The 20,467-nt window shown below is 40.8% G+C and overlaps 1 protein-coding gene across 5 annotated transcripts in view; it reads right to left on the bottom strand.

The window, feature by feature from the left end:
• The window catches only part of MYRIP (myosin VIIA and Rab interacting protein), a 237,561-nt gene that overhangs the window by 36,182 nt on the left and 180,912 nt on the right, over nucleotides 1–20,467 (bottom strand). For all 5 annotated transcript variants that reach the window (XM_087768883.1, XM_087768898.1, XM_087768916.1 and 2 more), the window contains exons 5-9: nucleotides 19,597–19,677; nucleotides 18,884–18,981; nucleotides 18,472–18,552; nucleotides 16,543–16,692; nucleotides 2,812–2,989 (exon numbers count right to left, since the gene is read on the bottom strand). In XM_087768883.1, the coding sequence (XP_087625009.1) occupies nucleotides 2,812–2,989; nucleotides 16,543–16,692; nucleotides 18,472–18,552; nucleotides 18,884–18,981; nucleotides 19,597–19,677 (588 nt within the window). The remainder of the gene's footprint in view (nucleotides 1–2,811; nucleotides 2,990–16,542; nucleotides 16,693–18,471; nucleotides 18,553–18,883; nucleotides 18,982–19,596; nucleotides 19,678–20,467) is intronic.

Below are 20,467 nucleotides of genomic sequence, written 5' to 3'. Positions count from 1 at the left end.
TGCTCAGTTTAAAAAAAAAAAAAAAAAAAAAAGTCTGTGGTGCGCTACCACCAACAAAACACAAAAAAGAAACAATAATTAAATGGTAATTAAACTTAGGAGCTATGCAAGATTTTGAACAGTTTTCATATTTTTTACTCATTTGAGTCCTTTTGGCTTGTTTTCACTTCCTAAATTTCATGCCAATTCAGAGAACTTGAGAAAATACATTACTGAAGTCATTCTTAGTCCTGCTTAAAAAGAAATCAAAATAGTAATAGTTTTCTTGTAGCAGTGACCAGCTGAGGATATAACTGAAGTCAGGTTTATAGGGAGAACTAATAACTCGATTGCAACAGCTGATTTTTGGAGAAAAAAGAATACAAGCTATCAAGCATAAGGAACTTCTGCTTGTTCACTCTTCCCAACTATGTTCACTAATCTAAGGATAAGATACTCTTGAGAGAAAGAGGACCTTTCCTTAAAAACATTGTTCCTTCAAACAAAGCAAACAGCTCTGCAAGATAGAAATCTCCAACAGGAATTGAATTCAGCTGCCTGCGCCACATTACACAAATGTAATGCAGTGGAGTGTCCCATCATTACACTTTTTTCTCTCCCAAACCATATCCCTTATTTTGTTTGGCAACAACACATAAGAATCTGTCAAACATTGTCAGTTAACTGAAGTAAAGGACAGGATAGTAGCTGATTACATTTTAGAGGGTAAGCAGGGTGGAAAGGAAACCCACTGAGAACTTTATATTCAGAAAGCTGACTCGGTTTTATCCCAGCTTCAAGTAATATCAAATGTTCCCTTCCTCATTTTCCAGACCAATGTCACTTACTTGAAAAGAATGGATTTTGCATGCAATTCTGTGGGTATACACTATAATTTATCCATGTGAAAATGAAAATAGATTTAAGAAGTCTCATTGTGAAACTATTGGTAAAGGTGGAAAAAAGCACTAATTCATGATTTGGGTCTTGAGTCATCATTTAAACCAGTGTAAACTGTAATCAAAATGAATTGTGAACTGCTTTTTGGCTATATGACTAAAAAGCCCACTGATTTTACCACTTCAAATTCTTGGTTGATATTTCTTTTTTTTTCTGTATCCTAATACAGAGCTGTTTACTACTGCATATGTGAGATCATATTTACACATATTAGCACAATCAGGTGTGTACTATAAGCTCAACAGGCACCCCAGTTTAATCACAAATGTGGTCCTTAGATGAAAGAAGCAGAACAAATCCTCTGAGTGCCTGAAAGGAAACTGAGTCAATTTGTCATTCTGCTATGGTTAAGCAATTGTTAAGTACTAAATTGCTCAACAGTTGAATTCAATGGGATTGAAGTGGGTTCTTAAATTTAAGCACCCAATTAACTGCTTTACTGAAAATAGGCCTTTCACTAAAATGCCCAGGAGAACAACGCTTCTGATAGGGGGCTGAAGGAGCAGTTCACAAAGTAATGCATACTTAAGTAAGATTTTAGTACTACTTTACTATCACTTTCTTCTAGGGGGGAGGAGGGGTATTGACACTGCCTGATTTTCAGCCTCCCAGGTTATCAACTGGTATTACAGATAAATGAATTGATGGGCAGCCCCCATTCCTGGTCCCCACTACACCCAAACACATATTTTGGCTGCTTCTGCTTGCCAGCGCCTAGTGAGCCAGCTGTGGGAGTTACAGCACCAGTAAACTCACCCTACAAAAGAGAAGTTTTCTGCTTGTTTAGCTTCATGAACCAATTTGCTCCAGGGGTTAGATGGGCTCTACAGCTGTTACAAGAGAAGCAGCAAGAACAAGCAGGCTCTGTCCTGGGAGGACAACAGCAGCAGATACGCTAGCTTTGCTGTTCCCCATCACCTAGAGCCAGGGGCTGCTGCTGCAGTGAGCAGTTCAGCCCTTCCCCCTGTGCAGCTGTGGGGATGAAAACCAGCTCTTCTGTGCAGCAGTTGCCTGGTGCTATGCTCTTGTAGCCTCATGAACACTACAGCCAGAACAAGAGAGGCAGTGGAAATGGGACCCCCCCACCCCCCAAGAGCAGGAACCATCTTCTTCAATGACAGCCTGTACTTATGTCATCTTGAAGTAAGCAGGGAATTGCATTCTGTCCCAGGGTGCTGATTCAGGAATGGGGCCAACTTAGGAAGCTACTCACCAACCATATTCACATGCATACCTAATGCATAGAAAGATGCAGGACATAGATCTAGGGAAACTGCTGGTCTGTGAAGTTCCTACTCATACAGCTTCCTCAGACTTGTGTGGAAGCAGCAGTTAGTAGGGCTGCACAGAACACTGCATTGGTGAATTCATCAGAGTTGAAAATAAAGGTGCAAGGGGGAATGCTAAATGTGAATTATTTCACTGTTTGGTTCACCATGTAACCTCATGAACAGTTAACTTGTGCAACAGAAGGGAGACTACGGGCAGCTGCAAATTCCTTTAACTGGAGGACAGATAACGAGGTGACAAAGCAGGGCCCTTGGGTTCTTATGTCTTAGAAGCTCTGAAATGCATCCAAATTAGATGCCTAATGTCTCCCAACAGTCCAAAATCAACTCTGCAAAGGCCCAAATTTTAAATCTTTTCTTGGGGGGGGGGGGGGGGGGGGGAGGGGGAAGGTAAGAAAAGCAATGACACAGACCAATGAAATCATGACACTTAGGATCACCAACCAGACATTTTTACATGTGACTCCTGCAAGCACAGAGGTCAGCAGAAATTTCCTGGGGAAGGTCCTTGCTTTAAGTCGTATTTATTCCACATGTGAGTGAGAACTAAAAAAAGAATCATATTCGTACTAGAAATATTTACTTGTTTCATTTAGCCTGTCCACACTTTTCCAGCTGGGTAATGCAGAGAGCTTGCGTTCCTTCTGTTTCCTGAATTGTCCTTTTTGCTGCCTCCAAAGAGCCTCAGTCACAGATGATGCAGGGTCTAGTCCTTTACTGGGCATATCTTCACTAGCCAGGGAGAATGCAGACTGAGATCTCTGTGGGAATAAAAATCAAAGAGCATAATTTAAAAATAGAAATACTTAATTATCAAACCCTTTACCATAATTAGTATGATTATTCAGTTACCCATGGAAGTGTGGAATCTGCTAGCATCCAGAAATGGAATTTGATGTGTTCAAAAGAATTGTTTCACCACTAGACTGCTTATTTATGTGCATTTCTGATGCTATGCAAGGAGACAGGAAATTGTTTATACTACCACGGACCAGATGGAAAGAAATAATTACAGTGAAGTTGTTAAGAATGTGCTTGGTGAGGACTGATATCTTAACTGCTTTGACTCAAGCTAGCCAGAAAGAGATCCCATTGTGGTGCGACATGATGATCTATTGTTGGCTCAACAGGCCATCTGGTGTAACAATTTGCAGAAGTTAAAAATTAAAAAAAAGCAAACAAACAGCCTGTTCCCCAGAAATAGATGTGCAACTCAACCGATTTTAATGCAGAATTCTTTTGTTTGCTAGGACATACATATCACACAATATGCTGGGCAGTTTTATGAGGTCTTGCTAATGAAGTCAATGTAGTCTGCAACTGCACATCTATTTGTTTCCAGGAGGGTCACATTTCAAGTCAAAATGAGGTAAAATACTGTTGTGATTGTTAATAAGCCCTGAGACTGCTACTGAGGGGAAGGCACTTTCCTTTGGATGTACACGAAGAGATCACACATTTTAGTTTTGACTTAGGCACCAGCATCAGTTACAGAAGTCACATTTAAATTTGGCCAGATTTTTAAAAACTGTGAAAGCTGGTAGTGTCCTGCTGATTTCAGGAGAACTCACATTTCAAATCACGTATGTAATTTTAGAAACAAGGTGTCCTGGTTTCAGCTGGGATAGAGTTAGTTTTCTTCTTAGTAGCTGGTAGAGCGCTGTGTTTTGGATTTAGGATGAGAATAATGTTGATAACGCACTGATGTTTTGGTTCTTGCTGAGCAGAGTTTACACTAGTCAAGGACTTTTCAGCTTCTTGTGCTCTGCCAGGTGCACAAGAAGCTGGGAGGGAGCATAGCTAGGACAGCTGACCCAGACCAGCCAAAGGGCTATTCCATACCATATGACGTCATGCTCAGTATATAAGCTGGGGGAAGAAGAAGGAAGGGGGGGACATTGGGCGTGATGGCGTTTGTCTTCCCAAGTAACCGTTACGCGTGATGGAGCCCTGCTTTCCTGAGGATGGCTGAACACCTGCCTGCCGACGGGAAGTAGTGAATGAATTCCTTGCTTTGCTTTGCTTGTGCGCGCGGCTTTTGCTTTACCCATTAAACTGTCTTTATCTCAACCCATGAGTTTTCTCACTTTTACTCTTCTGATTCTCTCCCCATCCCACCGGGGGGGAGTGAGTGAGCGGCTGTGTGGTGCCTAGTTGCTGGCTGGGGTTAAACCACGACACAAGGCTACAGCAGCTTGAGTCAAGTTTTAACATCTGGCCGACACTATTTTGCTGCAACACAATTTTTTTTTTTTAATTAATAACTTTGCTTTTGATGACAGTATGTGCTTAGGCAGCTTGAATGGCAAAAAAGATCACTTTTTCAAAGGACAATCAGCTTTTTTCCCCATAACTTTTTACCACTCAAAACCTCTGTCTTGGCCTTCATAACAGAGTTGGTAAAAGACTACCTGTTTACGCCAGGGTTTCATTAAGAAGTATGATTACAAGTGGCTCAGCTTCTTTACGCAGGCCAAGCTGGCACTCTCAAATCTTTGTACATTTTAACTGATGTTCAAATTACAAATAATTAACTAAAACTGTTAATCTCAAAAGGGCCAGTCTTTGCCTGCATGAGAGCTCTGCTTTGCACTGGTGCTGATGAGGAAAATTATAACTTGATTTTAAGCTATTTTCAAGTCCCTTCAATTCCCAGGACAGCGTAAGTATTGCTGGGAGTCCTGCTGCTTGAAAGCAACGCTTACACGACTTTTCTGACTGCACCTCCTCCCATCTGAAATGCTCCTGTGTGGGACCCGTGCACCATGCCAGAAGATTTAATTAACTGCAAATCTTCCTGTATCCTTGGCTTAGCAGTGTGATTTCATAACAGGTTCAGTAAAAAGAAACACAACCAAACACCAGGGTTTAGCTTGGTTTCTGAACTCTAGTGGAAAAGCCAGAATTATTGCCCTAGAATAAAATATTTTCTGTAACCGCAATGACTGCATAACTTGCTTAGTCCTGTCCATTCAGAGACACAGGTCCTAACGTGATGCACTGGAGTGTTTCCTTTCAAATCCAGTGACATGAACTACTAAAAATAATCTCATAGTACTGTATAATTTTATTATAGGGCATCTTTCAGATGAGTCACTTTCACAAATGAACTATATTCAAGTGTATATTTAGGCTATTTCAAACCTCAGACTAGATCTTCGATTGATCAAGATCATCTCAATCCCCCTTAACCCTGTAAAAGGGTTAATAATTTAACACAATACAGACAGGTACATAAATTGTTTTGCTATAGGAATTTGCTCATTAACTTTGATTTCATCCTGCCAGGATATATGGACAATATAAACAATTCTGCCACAAATTTGCAGCCTGAACTATGACAAGTTTTAACTGTGCTGTGGCTCACTTCACTTTGTTGTTAAAGCAAGAACTACCGAACTTCCCATTCTTACAATAAATTAGGTCCAGTTCATGTCTCCCATATCCTCTGATATCTTTGTGTTAAAGTTGTTACATACTGAAAGCAGCAAGTTGTGGCTGTCACTATTTTCACAGTACCAAGAAAATTCCCTCAGGGCACATTCTTTCTCCATGTATATGGCAAACACAGAGAGATAAGAGATGCTGAGGAACCCAGAAGAAGGAATATCCTACAGTTTAATCACTACTATCTATTTTCCCTTATTACTTAAAGAACTGAATCGTAAGAAGGAGAAGAAAAAAATCAGGAAAAACTTAAGTAGTTTGTTAAATGATAACCTGGGCTCAGATAACGAAAGTAACATGTTTTTTCTTATTATGTAAAATCTGTAGGTTTGACAACTTTTCTGGTGTTTTGTTTAAATGGCAGCTTCTCGCCTGCCTACTCACTGTTTCATAAACATCACAGTAAGGGCTGCATCGCAGTGATGGCAGTGTCTGCACTTAGCTCTCAACTAACCTGAGACTCACCAGCAGCTTAGCCCTGGCAACGCTGAACTTGGCACAGGCTGTGAAACCCGCTGAAGGAGCTCAGCAAATCCTACCCATGCTTCTGCAGCAATGCTGCTACCAGCACTGCCCAAGCAACTTAAAGCTAGCTCAGGTGCATCTACACTGTAGGGCAGATATATCTTTCAGAAGGACTAGAAGATACACAACAGCTTGAAGGATTTAAAAAGGAGACGAGCATGAAGGGCCTGATGGACAAAAAGGAAAAAAAAAAAAAAAGACAGAAAGACTGAAAAACAAGGAAGCACAGAAAAGAAAGTAGACACAGTCCCCTGTGTTATAGCAGCCTAGGATCTCAAATAAGCTTATTCAAACCAAGCTGATTCTTTTAAATTGTGTGCCGAAACTTTTGGGTCAGGTCAGAGGGAAACCGCCCTCCACAGTTTCTGCCAACTCTCTGTGGAGAGCAGGAAATTAGTATTATGCAGGAACTGCTGCTAATTCCCAGGAAAATCCCTCCAAATGCAGCAAGGGAAAAAGCTTTTGGTGCCTCCAAAGCTTGGCTTGAGGCCATCTGCATCCTTTTTCTGCACTTTATGTCAATTTTTGATAAAATCTGTCTTGGACTGCTCTACTAGAAGTACCGCCTCTTCTCACTGAAGATGGTTCAATGTCACAGAAGGCTCAAGGAGAGAAAAGTAATGCCAAGCTAAGATAGCTTGACTGCACCCTTGCATTCAGATCCTGAAAAAGGATGAAATGATGCTACTGGAAGAGGCTGTTGAACTAGCACTCTTCACTACTACTTTTGTAGTCCTCTGTAGTTCTTGTATCTGGAGAGATTTAAATGATCAAGAAATGACAGCATTCGAATAAGCTCCAATTAAGAAGAATAAATAAAAGTAGAAGATTAGGTTTTTTCTTGTTCTGAAAGTTAAGTTTTAGATAGGGATGGAAGGACAGACAGTAGAATTGTGTTTTACTCAGACAAGTATGGGTGGAAAGAAAGTGTAAATATTCATCCCTGATAGCAGTTCAAATCACTGGTAACACTGATAATGATACAAAAAAGGAGTGTCAATAGCCAAGCCTTGTGTCGGAGTAGAACAGGAGCACATCCTGGCATGAGAACAGATCAGTCTACATTGGCATAAATATGGCCATTTTTTTCAGAGCACAAAAGGAAATGTTTGTCCACAAGTTTATCTCCAATCAATTACCGGCCTGACTGATGACTCTATCTGAAAAGGAAATGACTCAAGACCTGCTTTTGTCACTTTTGCAATTAAGAGCAAACTAGAAAGTTAGTTATTTGGTGTGAGGTTACACAGCAGAAGTTCTAATCTTGGTTGGCACATTTGCATCAACTTCAACTCAGCTGGCACCACTAACTCAACAGCCCTACAGCTATAGCATGGGCTTCAGCATGGGCTACAAACCTATGCACGTCTGCCCACGCTGCTGACTTCACTGCCACACTTACCTGTGGCAGGCAGCAGAAGTACACACTACTGTGCTACATTTGTGCCTCCCTTCGTCACAGAGGTAACGGCCCGTCTGTAGATCCGCAGGGGACATTTTTCCCTTGTGGATGTTTGCATAGGAAGCAAAACACTGAACCTAAGGGGACAGGATTGAGAAGCCTACTTGGGGGCTGGTGCTCCATGTAGTTTCCCCGTGCATGGATGCTGGCAAGTCCTGGAGGTAAGGCCAGCTACCCTGATAGGCTCTTGGATCAGTTTGCATTGGAACAAGGTATATTTACCAACCAAATGGAGGAGTCATGGCCCTGAATCTTTACCAATTGCCTACAAACTTGGACAGCAACAAGATCTCAGGGCAGAAGAATGAATCCAGTCTATTTTCCAAAAATATCCAAATAATACACAGCAGCCTAAATATGATTTTCAAGAGGAGGCAGGAATATAGGAGCTCTGGTCCTGATTTATAAAGACATGAGAGGTCAAGAAGATCCTTCAATCCCAGCTAAAGCTACCAGCACTTTTTCTAACCAGAAGGTCTGGTTCCTCAGCAAAAAAACCCTGTCAGCCAGGTGCTATTTTGGGTGTATTTATTTGTGATTAATTACAAGGCTGCCCTGTATGTTTGCAGTCAGACACTAAAGTACTGCAACTGTTAGTTTCTGCAATAAATTAGTACATCAGCAGATGGCATTGCAACCCAACAGGTCATTTGCTATGTTCACTGCACACACTCCTCGGAGGCATGTGCTGCATACTGGATTGCTGTGCAGTACAGCACAGCTTGCAAAATATAGTTACAGTATTGACAGGCATTTCCAAACACTTTAGTTAGATGAGTTCCTCACCAAATCCTGCCTACTGGCATCTGCTGTGAGATGTTTGTTTCAAAAAGAAAACCCAGATACATTATTATTCTCATTTTATTTTTTTTTACCCCTCTTCAGGGGATTTCTGCTGCATAGTTATCATGTCTGGATGGAGAGAACTCAGCCTTCATCTTGTACTGGGTTAGCACTAAAAGGAATAATTTTTTTATGTACATTCCTCTTTCATTGCTGGCCTTCAAAAAAAAAAAAAAGACAATGTGGTTTCTGAAGATTAAAGAAGGAAGGAGTGAATAAAAAGTAATCACATACAATGCCTCCTATTACTTAATAAATATAAATATTCCATCTTCTGTCTATAACAATTTACAAGTTCATGCTTCTGAACACTGAATAAATAAAAACAAGTAACCAAAAACAAGAACAACTTTTTGTAAAACACGCTTGTGAATATTGAGTCTAATGTTGATAATCTATGGATTCTTTACCTTGAATAACTCTCTTAAAAGTATGCATATTGTTTAGAGAGACAATATAAATATTTTGCTCCGCATTCTTCCTCAAAATATGAAAGAGTATGGGTAATTTCTCTTTCTTCTAAAGAGAAGCCAAAGTGGTAATTCAAAATAGATCCCAAAAGCAACTGACTGAACTCTACAAAGGATATTCTGGATCACGCATGTTTTTCTCCACACTTCCCTCCTATTTCACCCTATTTCTTTGGTCTGATTTAACTAGTAATACTGTAATTTATTCTGCACTTATTTAGAGTACATCAAGGACTCTCCCAGCTTCAGGAGGGACTGAGAACCCCGGGTGCCACAAGGATAAGGCAGCTGCAGGGTCACCAGGGCAGGAGCCCTTGCAGGCACTGGGACCTCAACAGTGGGGCTGAGGGCAGGGAGGGCACCTCTGGATCTGGGCAGCAGAGTCCTGTGCTGTGCAAGCTCTGACCTGTGGGGCAGCTGTTAGTTTGGGCTTTGAAGATTACCTTGTTTATTCAGGGAAGCAGCCTAAAATTGACAGCACAAACACAGATGACTTAGATACAACCTTAACCGTCCCCTCTCCTCGCTTGCAAATCCTATGCCTGCTAGTGGTGCAGCAAAAACCCTTGCCTGCTTCTCATCTGTGCTCTATGAATACAATCAACGCACAGACAGCACCAGCAGGTCCCACCCACCTGAGCAAGTACAGCAGCAAACCCTAAGGACCAACAGCTAATGCATCCTTTGGTAAGTGAACTCCCACACCAGGAAGGAGACAGTGTAAGCCTGAGAACAGTGCCACTCTGCCACAGCCTATTTATCCCTGGAAGTGATTTGCACTCTGCTCACATGTATGCAGTCCAGACATTTAGCAGTGGGAGTGAAATACCAAGGGTTTCAAGCATCTGTTCCTTAGTTAATCTTGTATGTGGCAAAGTATCTGTTAACAACCCTATGGATTCTGAAAAAGGGCAAGAACAGCAGATGAATGGGAGATTTTCAAGCTCAATTGAAAGAAAAGTCCCTTCTTCATGCCCTGACTTATACCCTGGTTGGGATATCCCAGCCATCAGGGCAAATCCTTGAATAACAGACTGGGAGAAAGCAAAGATGACTGTTCCCTCTCCTGCAAAAGCCTTAGAGCTTCCAGGGTCTGCCCAAGCTGGCTTGTTGTTCACTAGTGACACAGACAGCTGCATGTTAGGTGGGTTTGCCATCCTTCTACTGACCTCTCAGGCAGCTGATCTCCTTAAAAGCATTGTTCCTTTAAAAGTAGTACAAAGATAACTCTCAGTTAATCAGGAATGGGTTCGTCAGCAGTACGAATTGCACAGCTGTGTAATACTATGTAGAGCCACATTTGGGCGTGCATTTATTTTGGTTCAGTTTGGATTAGCTGACCTTGAGGATCCGGAGACGGGCTGCAAGGGAGAGAGGCAGGAGGTTATTCCCCAACAAACCCACTGCTGCTGAGCATGCAAGTAGCTCTACATATCACCACACAGAAGTATAATCCATAGTGTTTGAGGGACATTCCCCACTGCCCCCCAAATAATAAGCAGGCCTTACAGTGAAAATGCTATTGCTTTGGATGCAAGGGATTTGCAAGAAATTTGTAAGCTAGTAATAAGTGATATTTAAATATTGGTTCCAGGAGATTAGTATAAACATCCTTTTATTGTACTTATGGGGCTAACAATTTAGGAAAGTGCTAGAAGCGTAAGATAGTACAGTTCAATCAATGTAATGAATTTATGTGAACAAGTCTATAGCCATTTGTGGTAAATCAATTATTATGTGCTTTGACAGGAACAGAGGGCAGACGTACCAATGCAACTGTAACCTAAGCAGTGCCTTTACAAGTACCCTTGTTCGTTTAGCTGTTACTATTTCTCACGTGTTACCCCATGGCCCATTCTTCTTCCCTCCTCCTGAACTTGAAATATTCTATTACATCTCTTTAAAAAAACAAACAAACAAAAAAAACAACAAAAAGGGGAGACGCTTCCCAGTTGTGTAACACCTTGCATTTGAAGATACTGAGAGCTCAGTGAGTATCCTGCGATGACAGTATTACTATATTATTTACAGATGGGAAAGCTGAGCAACTGCAAAGGCCAGATCCCTGTTCTGATGTTGGGCAATACGATTCTAAGTTGCTACTAATGTACTCCACTGGGAGAGTGCATGTGTGTAAAGGGGTAGGGGAAGGAGGTGAACTGGCATTTTCATCTCAAGTCTAACTGCAGCCTCACACATAAACTCACTTTTTTCCCAAGACAATACTCTTTACGGAACACGATTACTCTGTTTTCATTAATTTCTAGGTTGCTCAGTGCCCCATGCAATCTTTCATGTCCCATTCTGACCCTCGTCTACAAAGCTGTGCTCAGCAGTGCGCTCGCCCATCAGAGCAAATCACTGCATCTCCTACTCAAACACCCACTTGACAGAGAAGCCTTAAGTGTTCTCTGTTTATTTGCTTCTCGCTGTGACAATATACGCCCTGATTTCATCTAAAAATAAAGATTTGTCAGGCAGCCTATCTCTGAGCATCACAGGTTCTAAGTTAGACCTTAAAGCTTTGTGATACCCAGCAGTGTATTAGGATAGCATCTTTAAAACAAACTAAAGCTGAAAGAGTAACATATGATCTACATTCTTTGGAAAACAACATTATAGAATGGCCATCCTTCTCTGTCCTCTCCCCTGCTCCCTTTTGTGCCTTAAAACCTATCCTGGCTTGCTGGCAGTAAGTGTAACTCAGCTGAATTTAGCTCTGCATAGGCTTAATCATATATCTAGCATCCAAAACTGTCTTCTTGGATGTTTGTCAAGTGCATGAATAGTACTATGAAACCAAGAATCAGTAATCTTCTGCTAGAGATACATCTCAAATAAATTCAAACTATACAAACAACTTTAAAAGGACAATGCTGTCATGTTTAGCCTTGTGCTGATTATTTAGCCACCTGAAACCTTAAAAAGGTGGTACTAATTGCTGAGTCAGAATTGCAAAACCAGCTGTATCCTATCCTTCTGCTGCAGTGGAAGGAAGGAGATCAATCACATTATTATGGACAGGGCCACCTTGACCTGAAATGCGTGAAGTGTCATATGGCCAGGTAACTCCAGATCACTTTTGCAGTGAGACTACAATGTTACACCTGCAAACTTGGCAAACGACAGCAAGATTTGTAATCTGCAAAGTACTCGGAGAAAGTTGGAATTTCTCATAATAAATATGAATTTTAAAAGATCCATTGTTTTCTAAAGCACCATGTGCTATTCCATCTTAAAGTGTACTGTTCTTTCCCAGTCTGTGCAGGGAAGATGGTGCTGCAGTTGGCTGCTTCTGGAAGGAAACAAGGCAGTAAATAACCCATCAGGATCCAACTGATGGGCTTCTGGATCAAAGCAAGCTTGCCTCATTGGAAGTAGGTCCCAGCAACACACTCTGTGCAACCTTCTGATTCCAGCTCACGTATAAAAGCTAAAAGCTCCATCTTCCCTATGACATGACATATTTATTTATTAGATATAAATATGCTTCTGATACAGTCTCGTTGACAGGTAAGAACTGATATCAGCTGGCTTCAACTTCCTACAGTGTTATGCCTCCCTCATCTGAAGAAACTCTCCCACTGGCTTGTGTGACTGCTCAACAGGATTGCTCCTCAAAAAGGTGTTCTTCAAATATTTGTTTGGCACAAACCTACAAAGGTATAGAGCACCTGCAAAACCTCAAAACCTCCAGGGATTTCCAAAGCGGTGTTAGATCTCAGGCTTGTGGAACCTTCTCTTTAAAATAAATTGGGGGGGGGGGAGAAAAAAAATAAACAACTGTCAGTATGCTGTGGACCTTATAATTAGCTTAACCCGTAAATTTCTACTTCCTTGGAGGTGCATCATAATGTGCATTTAATGATACCCTCCTTTTCGCTATATCCCTAGCTGTTTTATATACTATAAATTATGGATGAGCTTCTGTTTGTATATGCAATCTTTTAGCTGTAAAATAAAGACCACTAATACAGCGCTTAGAACACACCGGGATGCCTGCACTCCATCAATGTTTAAATAGGTATAACATGCCAACTGGTCGTTTGCTCTCACTGGCAGTGATGTATGGGAGGGAAATGGACTGAGAGCGCAGAGAAGCATCCGCCCATTGCTCTAAGCTCCTCCTATCCCAACATTGTACAGCCTTTGCTTATTGGTAATGAGAAACAGATGGTGCCATCCATCTCTTTTTCTAAGATGGGGAAGTAAAATATTCAGCCTTTTATCACTATTTTTAGCATGGGCAAAGGATGTCAAAGAAATCTAAAAGGACGAAAAGGAAAAGACAATATCTATAGCTACTACCACACCATAGTACTGCAGTTAAACAATCAATAATATATTTCAGGGAGATACCGTGTGTGTGTGTGTGTTCCTTAATAAGAAGATCAATAGATTTTGCTCCAATCAAGCAGGTCTCATGCAGTTGGTCTCTTGGCACTGTGCTGTCCCCAGCTTACACAGCTCAAGTTCTCTGCATACAGCTTTTATTTCATACTACAGGGGCACGAGCAGGGAGGTAATGCAGGGCTTCCAGAGCCCACTGGAAGTTTCTGGCTGATATGGATGAGCTACACACAAATTACTGCGATTAAAAGAAAAATTGCTTGGCAGGTATAACCACACAGTTATATCTGGGATTATTACAGCTCCCTCCCCACACTGTAAGCAAGTGACTTTGGTAATAAAATGCAATGCAATAATAAACATGGGTTTCTAAAGGCCAGTGTTATAGCATGCAACTGCCCTAAGTAACTAAATGTTACTAGCTTTATCGTGCTAGCGAAACTGCATATATTACCTTCTCCACAGAAGAAAAATAAAAATATTTGCTCTAAGATAAATTTCCAGTTTTAAATTATGAAATTCTAACTGCCTTAAGATTTGTTATCCTTACCTCCCCTTCCTCTGCATGTCTGCCTTTCTGTTAATCATGTTTCTTCTTCCCTTTTATTTAACCTATTCTGCTTCTGCTTGCTTCAAGTACTAATTTGTTTGCCAGGTAACAAAGTCTTAAACAGAGGAAGCTCTACTTAAATAAACCTTATTGGGAAACAGGTTCACTCTAACCCAGTAAGAGTCAACTTGGGTAGCTTTGATAGAAAAAAATGCAAACTTTTTTTTTTTTCTTTCCCTTGGGGTTGTTGTGGCCACATAGTCTGTCTACAAAAATCTTCGTTACACTAGGAACATCTGCCTTAATAAATCTATTGCAAGAGCCCCCTTGTTAGCTGTGGCATGTACTAGTAAGAAAGGGTTTTTATCATTACAGGCAGATCTCTGCTCAAACTGACAGCTCAATGGTAGGATGTGTACACAAATGAAGAGTTTGGGTCTTTTTGGTCATCATAATGTCATCAGTTAGGAAATATGAAAGCTTCACTTACTGCAGTGGAGCCCATGAAGATTTGCTGTTAAAAGCTCGGACACAGGAGTTCCAAAATCCACCTGGGAGGGAGTAAGGAGCTTTGCCTGGAAAGGGCATATGACTATAGGGCCTCTCTGACAGCTTCCATAGAAGCTAGGTTTTGTTTTGGAAAGAAAAAAATATTGTAATTCTTTTGGCAGTAAAGGTAACTTTCTCAAATGACACACAGAGGAAAAACTGATGCAGTTTAGTCCTCCAAATCTGCTGACAGATGCATGCTTACCATTTGCAGCTGAATGAAAGCAAAGTTGAATGGAAAGCAAGCTCAGGAAAAGGAATTTGGGTTGTTCCACTGCTCTTGATGAGAATCAAGCAGGCTGTAACTGCTCTTCATTTGCTCTACACAAATTGGCTTTCAGTATGCTTTCCAGTAGACCCTTTGTTAGAGCTTCTATGACTTTATATGTTAGCCTAGTAGGCTAACAGAACTGCAACTACATTCACTATGGGAACAACTGGAGCTATGCTACCTTTCCAAGGGTGTCTGGTTTTACTAAGAAAATTCTCCTCTATCCAAAACAAAGCAAAAATAGACATGTGCACTTCAAAGGACAAAAGAAAACAATAAAACAACCTTAGCAAAGCAAAAGGCAGACACTGAATTTATGGGAGGGGTGAGAGAATTCAGAACAGATGGCCAAATTCACTCGTGTTCCTTAACGCACTGTGGGAAAAGAATTGGACCAAATGGTGACAAATGTGGTGTAGGACCCTGTGAAGAGGTAGAAAGTCCTTATAAAGCACTGCACACATCTGGATCTCTAGCACTGACTGACGGCTGCAGAAGTTTTGAAGCTTTTCACTGCAGCTTTTCTCACCTTAGCGTAACATTTCTGCTACTCCAGTATTTTCCACAAAGTCTACTATTTCTCAAACCAATGAGCCTCCCTCTGGTGAAAATTTGGGACTCAAACTTGTTATTTCAGAACAGAATTTCAAAATGTGTTGAGTTCAAGCTTTACTCTCCAAATGAAGAACAATGACAGGCTTCTGGTGTAATACCTGAGGATTTGAACAGTGTGTTCCCCTAGGTCCTGTCCTTAAACTCCAGAAAGAAAACTCAGTTGAGCCAGACACAAAATTAACTCTTCCTCTCCTGGCTCTTATGTTCCACAAGCAAGTTGCCTAGGAGCTACAGAGCAAAGCGCTTAAACACGCTCACCATGACTTGTGATCACTTGGTTAACAGCAGCAGCTTAAAGGCATTACTCCTTCAATTTGGAAATAGGTGGGGGACAAGAATGTGAGTCTGTATCTCAGCAGTTCTGGCCCACAGCCTTATATTCTGGAATAAATCTATTTTCACTGGCAGTGTAAGCTAGCAAACTTAGCTGGGAACTAAGGCACAGCACATGTTCAATTCTGGTGGCTCTGCCCAGTGGGGGAGAGGTGGTTCCTGGTGCAGTAGCAGGACACTTGCGAGCAGCAGCTTAAACCACTGTATCAAAATGCACTGGAACTCATCTGTCACTGCCCTCACTCTCCAATTGTGAAACAGCCTATCCGAGCCTATAGCTTATTTTCACTTCTCTTCCCTTGCTGCTCTTCTTAAAATGTTACTAATGCAGCTTGTCAGATTTTCTTCGACTTTATAGCAGGAGCTAAAGGCATCGTGCTGAGAAACAAGTGAAAGGAGAAGGAAATACTCTTAAGTGTAAGACATAAATGGTGCTCTACAGTTGGGTTTGCTTTTTTGATGTTGGTGGTGGCTGTTTTCTTTAAGATGGCTAAGGATAAAAAAAAAATTACAGAAATCTAACATTGTGCAAAAGAAAATATAACTTTCAGCAAAAATCCAAATAAAAGCTAAGTGAGCATAAAAACTGTTTTAAGGAATAAACACTCAGGCATTGAGTCCTGTTAGCATTCAAATCAAGCAGCAAGGCTGCTCATATCACAAACTCAGTCCTTCCCAACACACTCACCAATGTAACACAAGGTCTGTGATGTACTTCCGTGGCCCATGATGTGCTAGGAAAGCATGCAACTAAGGGACAGTTTGTCCAGACACAGGTTTAATGCTTGTTCTCTGCAAGTCTCTACATACCATTCCAGGCAGTAAGTATACTTATCTATGATTTCGATCCTGCAGTTTTGTGCAGCAGAAAACATCAATAGTTGTGCTACGTCACTCACCCATAACGTGTAGGACCCCCTGCGGCTCCCTGGAAAAGTCAGCATACTCTGATCTGAGACAGCGACAGATGCCAGGCCACTGCTCCTGGATGGTGGCCATTCAAAGTCAGCCTCGGCCTGCTCAGTTTTGCTTTTCTGCTTCTTTATAATCTGTAAGGTAGCGGGACAGGGGGTGGGAGGGGAGAAAAAAAGGTGCTTGGAAAATACTGTCTGAGCCGTATGGAGAAAAACTACACGAACCCTGTCTCAAGGCAAACTGCCTAGGAAGAACATTTGAGTTTCCCTTTGCTTTTGCTCCAGTTCGTGCAAGGATGATTCTGACCACTTGCATGCATGTCTTCTCATCTGATGTCATGCTGCTTGCAAGCACATAAGCATTGATACAATAAATCATAATCAATGCCTGTAGAAACATCAGAGGTGAATTAAATAAACATGGAAACCTGTTCCTACAGTAACACTTTAAACATTAGAAGCATCTAAGTGTCAAGTATTTTCTCAGACAAGAATTTTTGCAAAGAAACATAAAATACTAGGTATGAGGGGAATTTCAAAGGTTCCTATGACATCTAGACACATTTCTACTGAAAACGAAGAGGTCTTAGGTGTCTAGGCACTATTTTTGTTTTTGAAAATCTACACTGTCTTAAGAGAGAGAGATCATCCAGACTACCTGTCTCCCTACACTGACAGATTATATCCTGCTATACTTCATTTCCACAACTTTTCTGACTCCAATTTAAAATATCTACAGAATATTATTACATGGCATAAAAGATCTTGTTAGGCAGCTTTTGACGAAAGTGGTAGCAATTCAAGCTTGGCTGAGATAGGCTCTGGACTATCAAAGATCTGATAAGCATAATTAATCTTCTAACATCCCTATTAAAAAAGAAGGCAGATTATTTTCCATTGAGCTGCTGCTCTTCTGGCTTTTTGTGATAGCCTTATAAAAACGTGTTCCTCTTCTGGTGTGTGATCTATACATTGTTAAATGACACATCCCATACACAGATGTGGCAATTAGCTTAGTTGACATGGAGGGACACTAACTTAGCAGAGTGGTTACTTTACTGAACACGGGAGCTCAGCAGCACTCTGTTCATGCTCGTCTTGCCTTGCTCCAGACTGTCTAGACAAACTCAAGCGGTATTTGCTCCCACTAGCCCTCCATTTTTTACTGGAACAGACCACCCAGGGAAGTGGTACAATCACAGTCCCTGGAAGTATTCAAAAAACATGTGGATGTGGTGCTTAGGGACACGGTTCAGAGGTGGACCAGGCAGTTAGGTTAACACGTTGGACTCGATGATCTCAGAGGTCCTGTCCGACCTTAACAATTCTATGATTCTATGATTTCTGTGCTGCATCAGTACCAACTGCGAGCTTTGCAAGGAGAAGAACGAGCTTTCCAGAAAAAGCCACGTAAATCAGATACACAGAGGGTTCTGTGATTTTTTGGATGTCTCTCTCACAGCATCATTAACAGAATTCTATTTTAATGATCAATGTTTTCTTTGTATGTGTTGCAGATGCAGGGTTCAGCAGAGTTGGTATGGTGAAGAGCCACACTTCTTTACGTTGGAAAACTTTTTGCCTTTTGGGAAGTGAAGTACAGATGTAAAATTCCATCAAACAGGGGCCTCCTCTTCCAAGCAAGGATATCACAGACCTGAGGGAGTGGTACCTCTCAGCTCTGAGGGAGTAGGCCATCAGCTTAGGCACTGGATTAAGCTTATTTATAAATCAGTCTCTCTGTCAGATGTAGCTGATTAAGCCTATACTGCGATAGTTGAAATTGCAAGTTGTCATTTACTCTACTTTCTACATTGCTGTCATCCTTTTTGCTGTTGGCAGAGTCAAAGCTCACCAGACTAAAGGATTGTGTTTTGGCTATTAAACAAGCTAGGGAAAAAATGCATGCCATACCTTCTGCACGATAGTTGTGGCCAGCTCTTCTATGAGGTCCTCCTTGTGTTCCTGCAAGTAGCAAGCCTCGTTCTGCTTGTCCTGCATGAAAATGGGTATCTGTAGTTGCTAAAATCACACAAAAACAGCCTTTCCACAGAAATGGTATATATCAGGAAATGGATAATATGCCCTGTTGGCACTGTGGGAAGAAATTACAGGTACTTACATTGCATGTCACCTTCTGAAATGCAACATGCATCTTGGATACAAGTTCATAAAACCCACACCCAGCTTTTTAGGTATGGCATGAGATAGTCACTACTTCTTTATGTTTTCTTTTGTATTTACTTGGTTTTGTACCACTACCCAAATTAAAAGAAAGATAATTGTTCTATTTAAATTAATACTTTTTTTTTTTTTTAAATGTTACCAGGCTGTCACTGTAGGTCTCTGCCTTAGAAATAGCTTCTTCCACTGCTTCCTCTGCAACACGTAATGCCACAGCAAGGGTATCCATCATGCTGTGTCCTAGGTGAAGAATAAGAAACACCACCATGCTCTTTATACATGTATATTTTGCATAATGAGCTCCAAAATTCAGACTCATATTCTGGACATATATTCAAATCTTAGGCTGTTCATGACAAAGTTCATTTCCTCAATCCATAATTATGCACAGTAAAATAAACACCTTAAGACAGAGAAATTTGTCTCAATCTCTATGTTATTTCTTAAACGTAAATATTAAATACAATAAAACACGGTATTTTCATGTCGCTTATTTTAGAATCCAGCAAAATAGTTAGGAGGAAATCCTAGAAGAAAATTTGTAAACTTCCTATAAACACCAACAGAATATAAGAAAGAGAATGAAAAAAATATAAGAGCATAGGAAAGGAAATGGGAGAGAAGTAACAAAAACCGAACATTAAGAAAATCATGCTAGAATAAGCATGTATTAGCTGTGATACTGAAGCAAGATATCCCAGCATGGTACAGAAAGGATTTTTAGCATCTTGCTAAATGTTTCAGCTAAAAGATTGTTGGATCTGTGAACAAGACTTACCAGCACTCTAGGCTATTTGTCCACTAATTTAAAGTGTAAGGACTGTATTTTAATCAAATGAGTTTTTAGCTGCATACCTTCTGTCTGACGGTAGAATGTAGAGTCACTGCCACAAATGCTTCCTTCATTCTCAAAGCTTCCTTCAAAAAAACCTCCTTCTGCTCAAAAAAGACAGTACTGTGCATTAGTATAAGTACCCATTAACAGCAGAGGCATTATTAGATTAGAATATTCACTCAAGATATGGTGGCACCGCACACAAAGAGGGATAACCGGAAAATTCCTCCTACCTTTTGTATAAACCGTGACTACAGCAGCTTTTGTACAAAACATGACTGCTTTTATATGAAAGACCTCTCATTCATTTTGGATGGAGAAAACTATTCATACAGTAAAAGAGAGAGAGAGGAAGAAGCTACTAGGTATAAAACTTACACGGTAGAAGTTAAGTACAGGGAATTTGCCTTTAATATGACATTTGAGGTTGAAATAGATTCTACGTTTTAAAGGGCAATGCTGTATAAATAAGCCAAAACCCAGACACGTATACTAGCATTTATCTTCAAAGGGAACAAAAGGTTTACCTAACAATCACACGGAGAGCAGAAGAAAGTTAGCAATGACATTTGGACTCAAAGGCCTTCCTCAGAAAGGTCTCACAGAGAGTGCATATACCACTGCAACTCGTCACTGCATTGTTCGCACTTCCATTCAAGGACAAATTCAGTGAAACTACGGCTTAAGTAAAGGCAACACATCATAGTAAAGTTCTGAAGGATCCACCCCCAGTTTTTAATTCCATTGTCCCACTTCTGCCCTCACTGACAGATTTTCTTGTCTTCATACATATTTGTTCTCAACTGCTAAGGAATCTTCTCTCGAAAAATGAATGTGATACAGAGAAAGCAAAAAGAATAATAAATCAGAATTTAATGCATAGGTTGCTCC

This window comes from Nipponia nippon, unplaced genomic scaffold (assembly GCF_047370975.1).
Source record: "Nipponia nippon isolate SJK-2023a ecotype South Korea unplaced genomic scaffold, ASM4737097v1 scaffold_1, whole genome shotgun sequence".
NCBI classification, from domain to species: Eukaryota; Metazoa; Chordata; class Aves; order Pelecaniformes; family Threskiornithidae; genus Nipponia; species Nipponia nippon.
The sequence above is the reverse complement of the archived record's forward strand: the minus strand, read 5'-3'. Positions and strand labels throughout refer to the sequence as shown.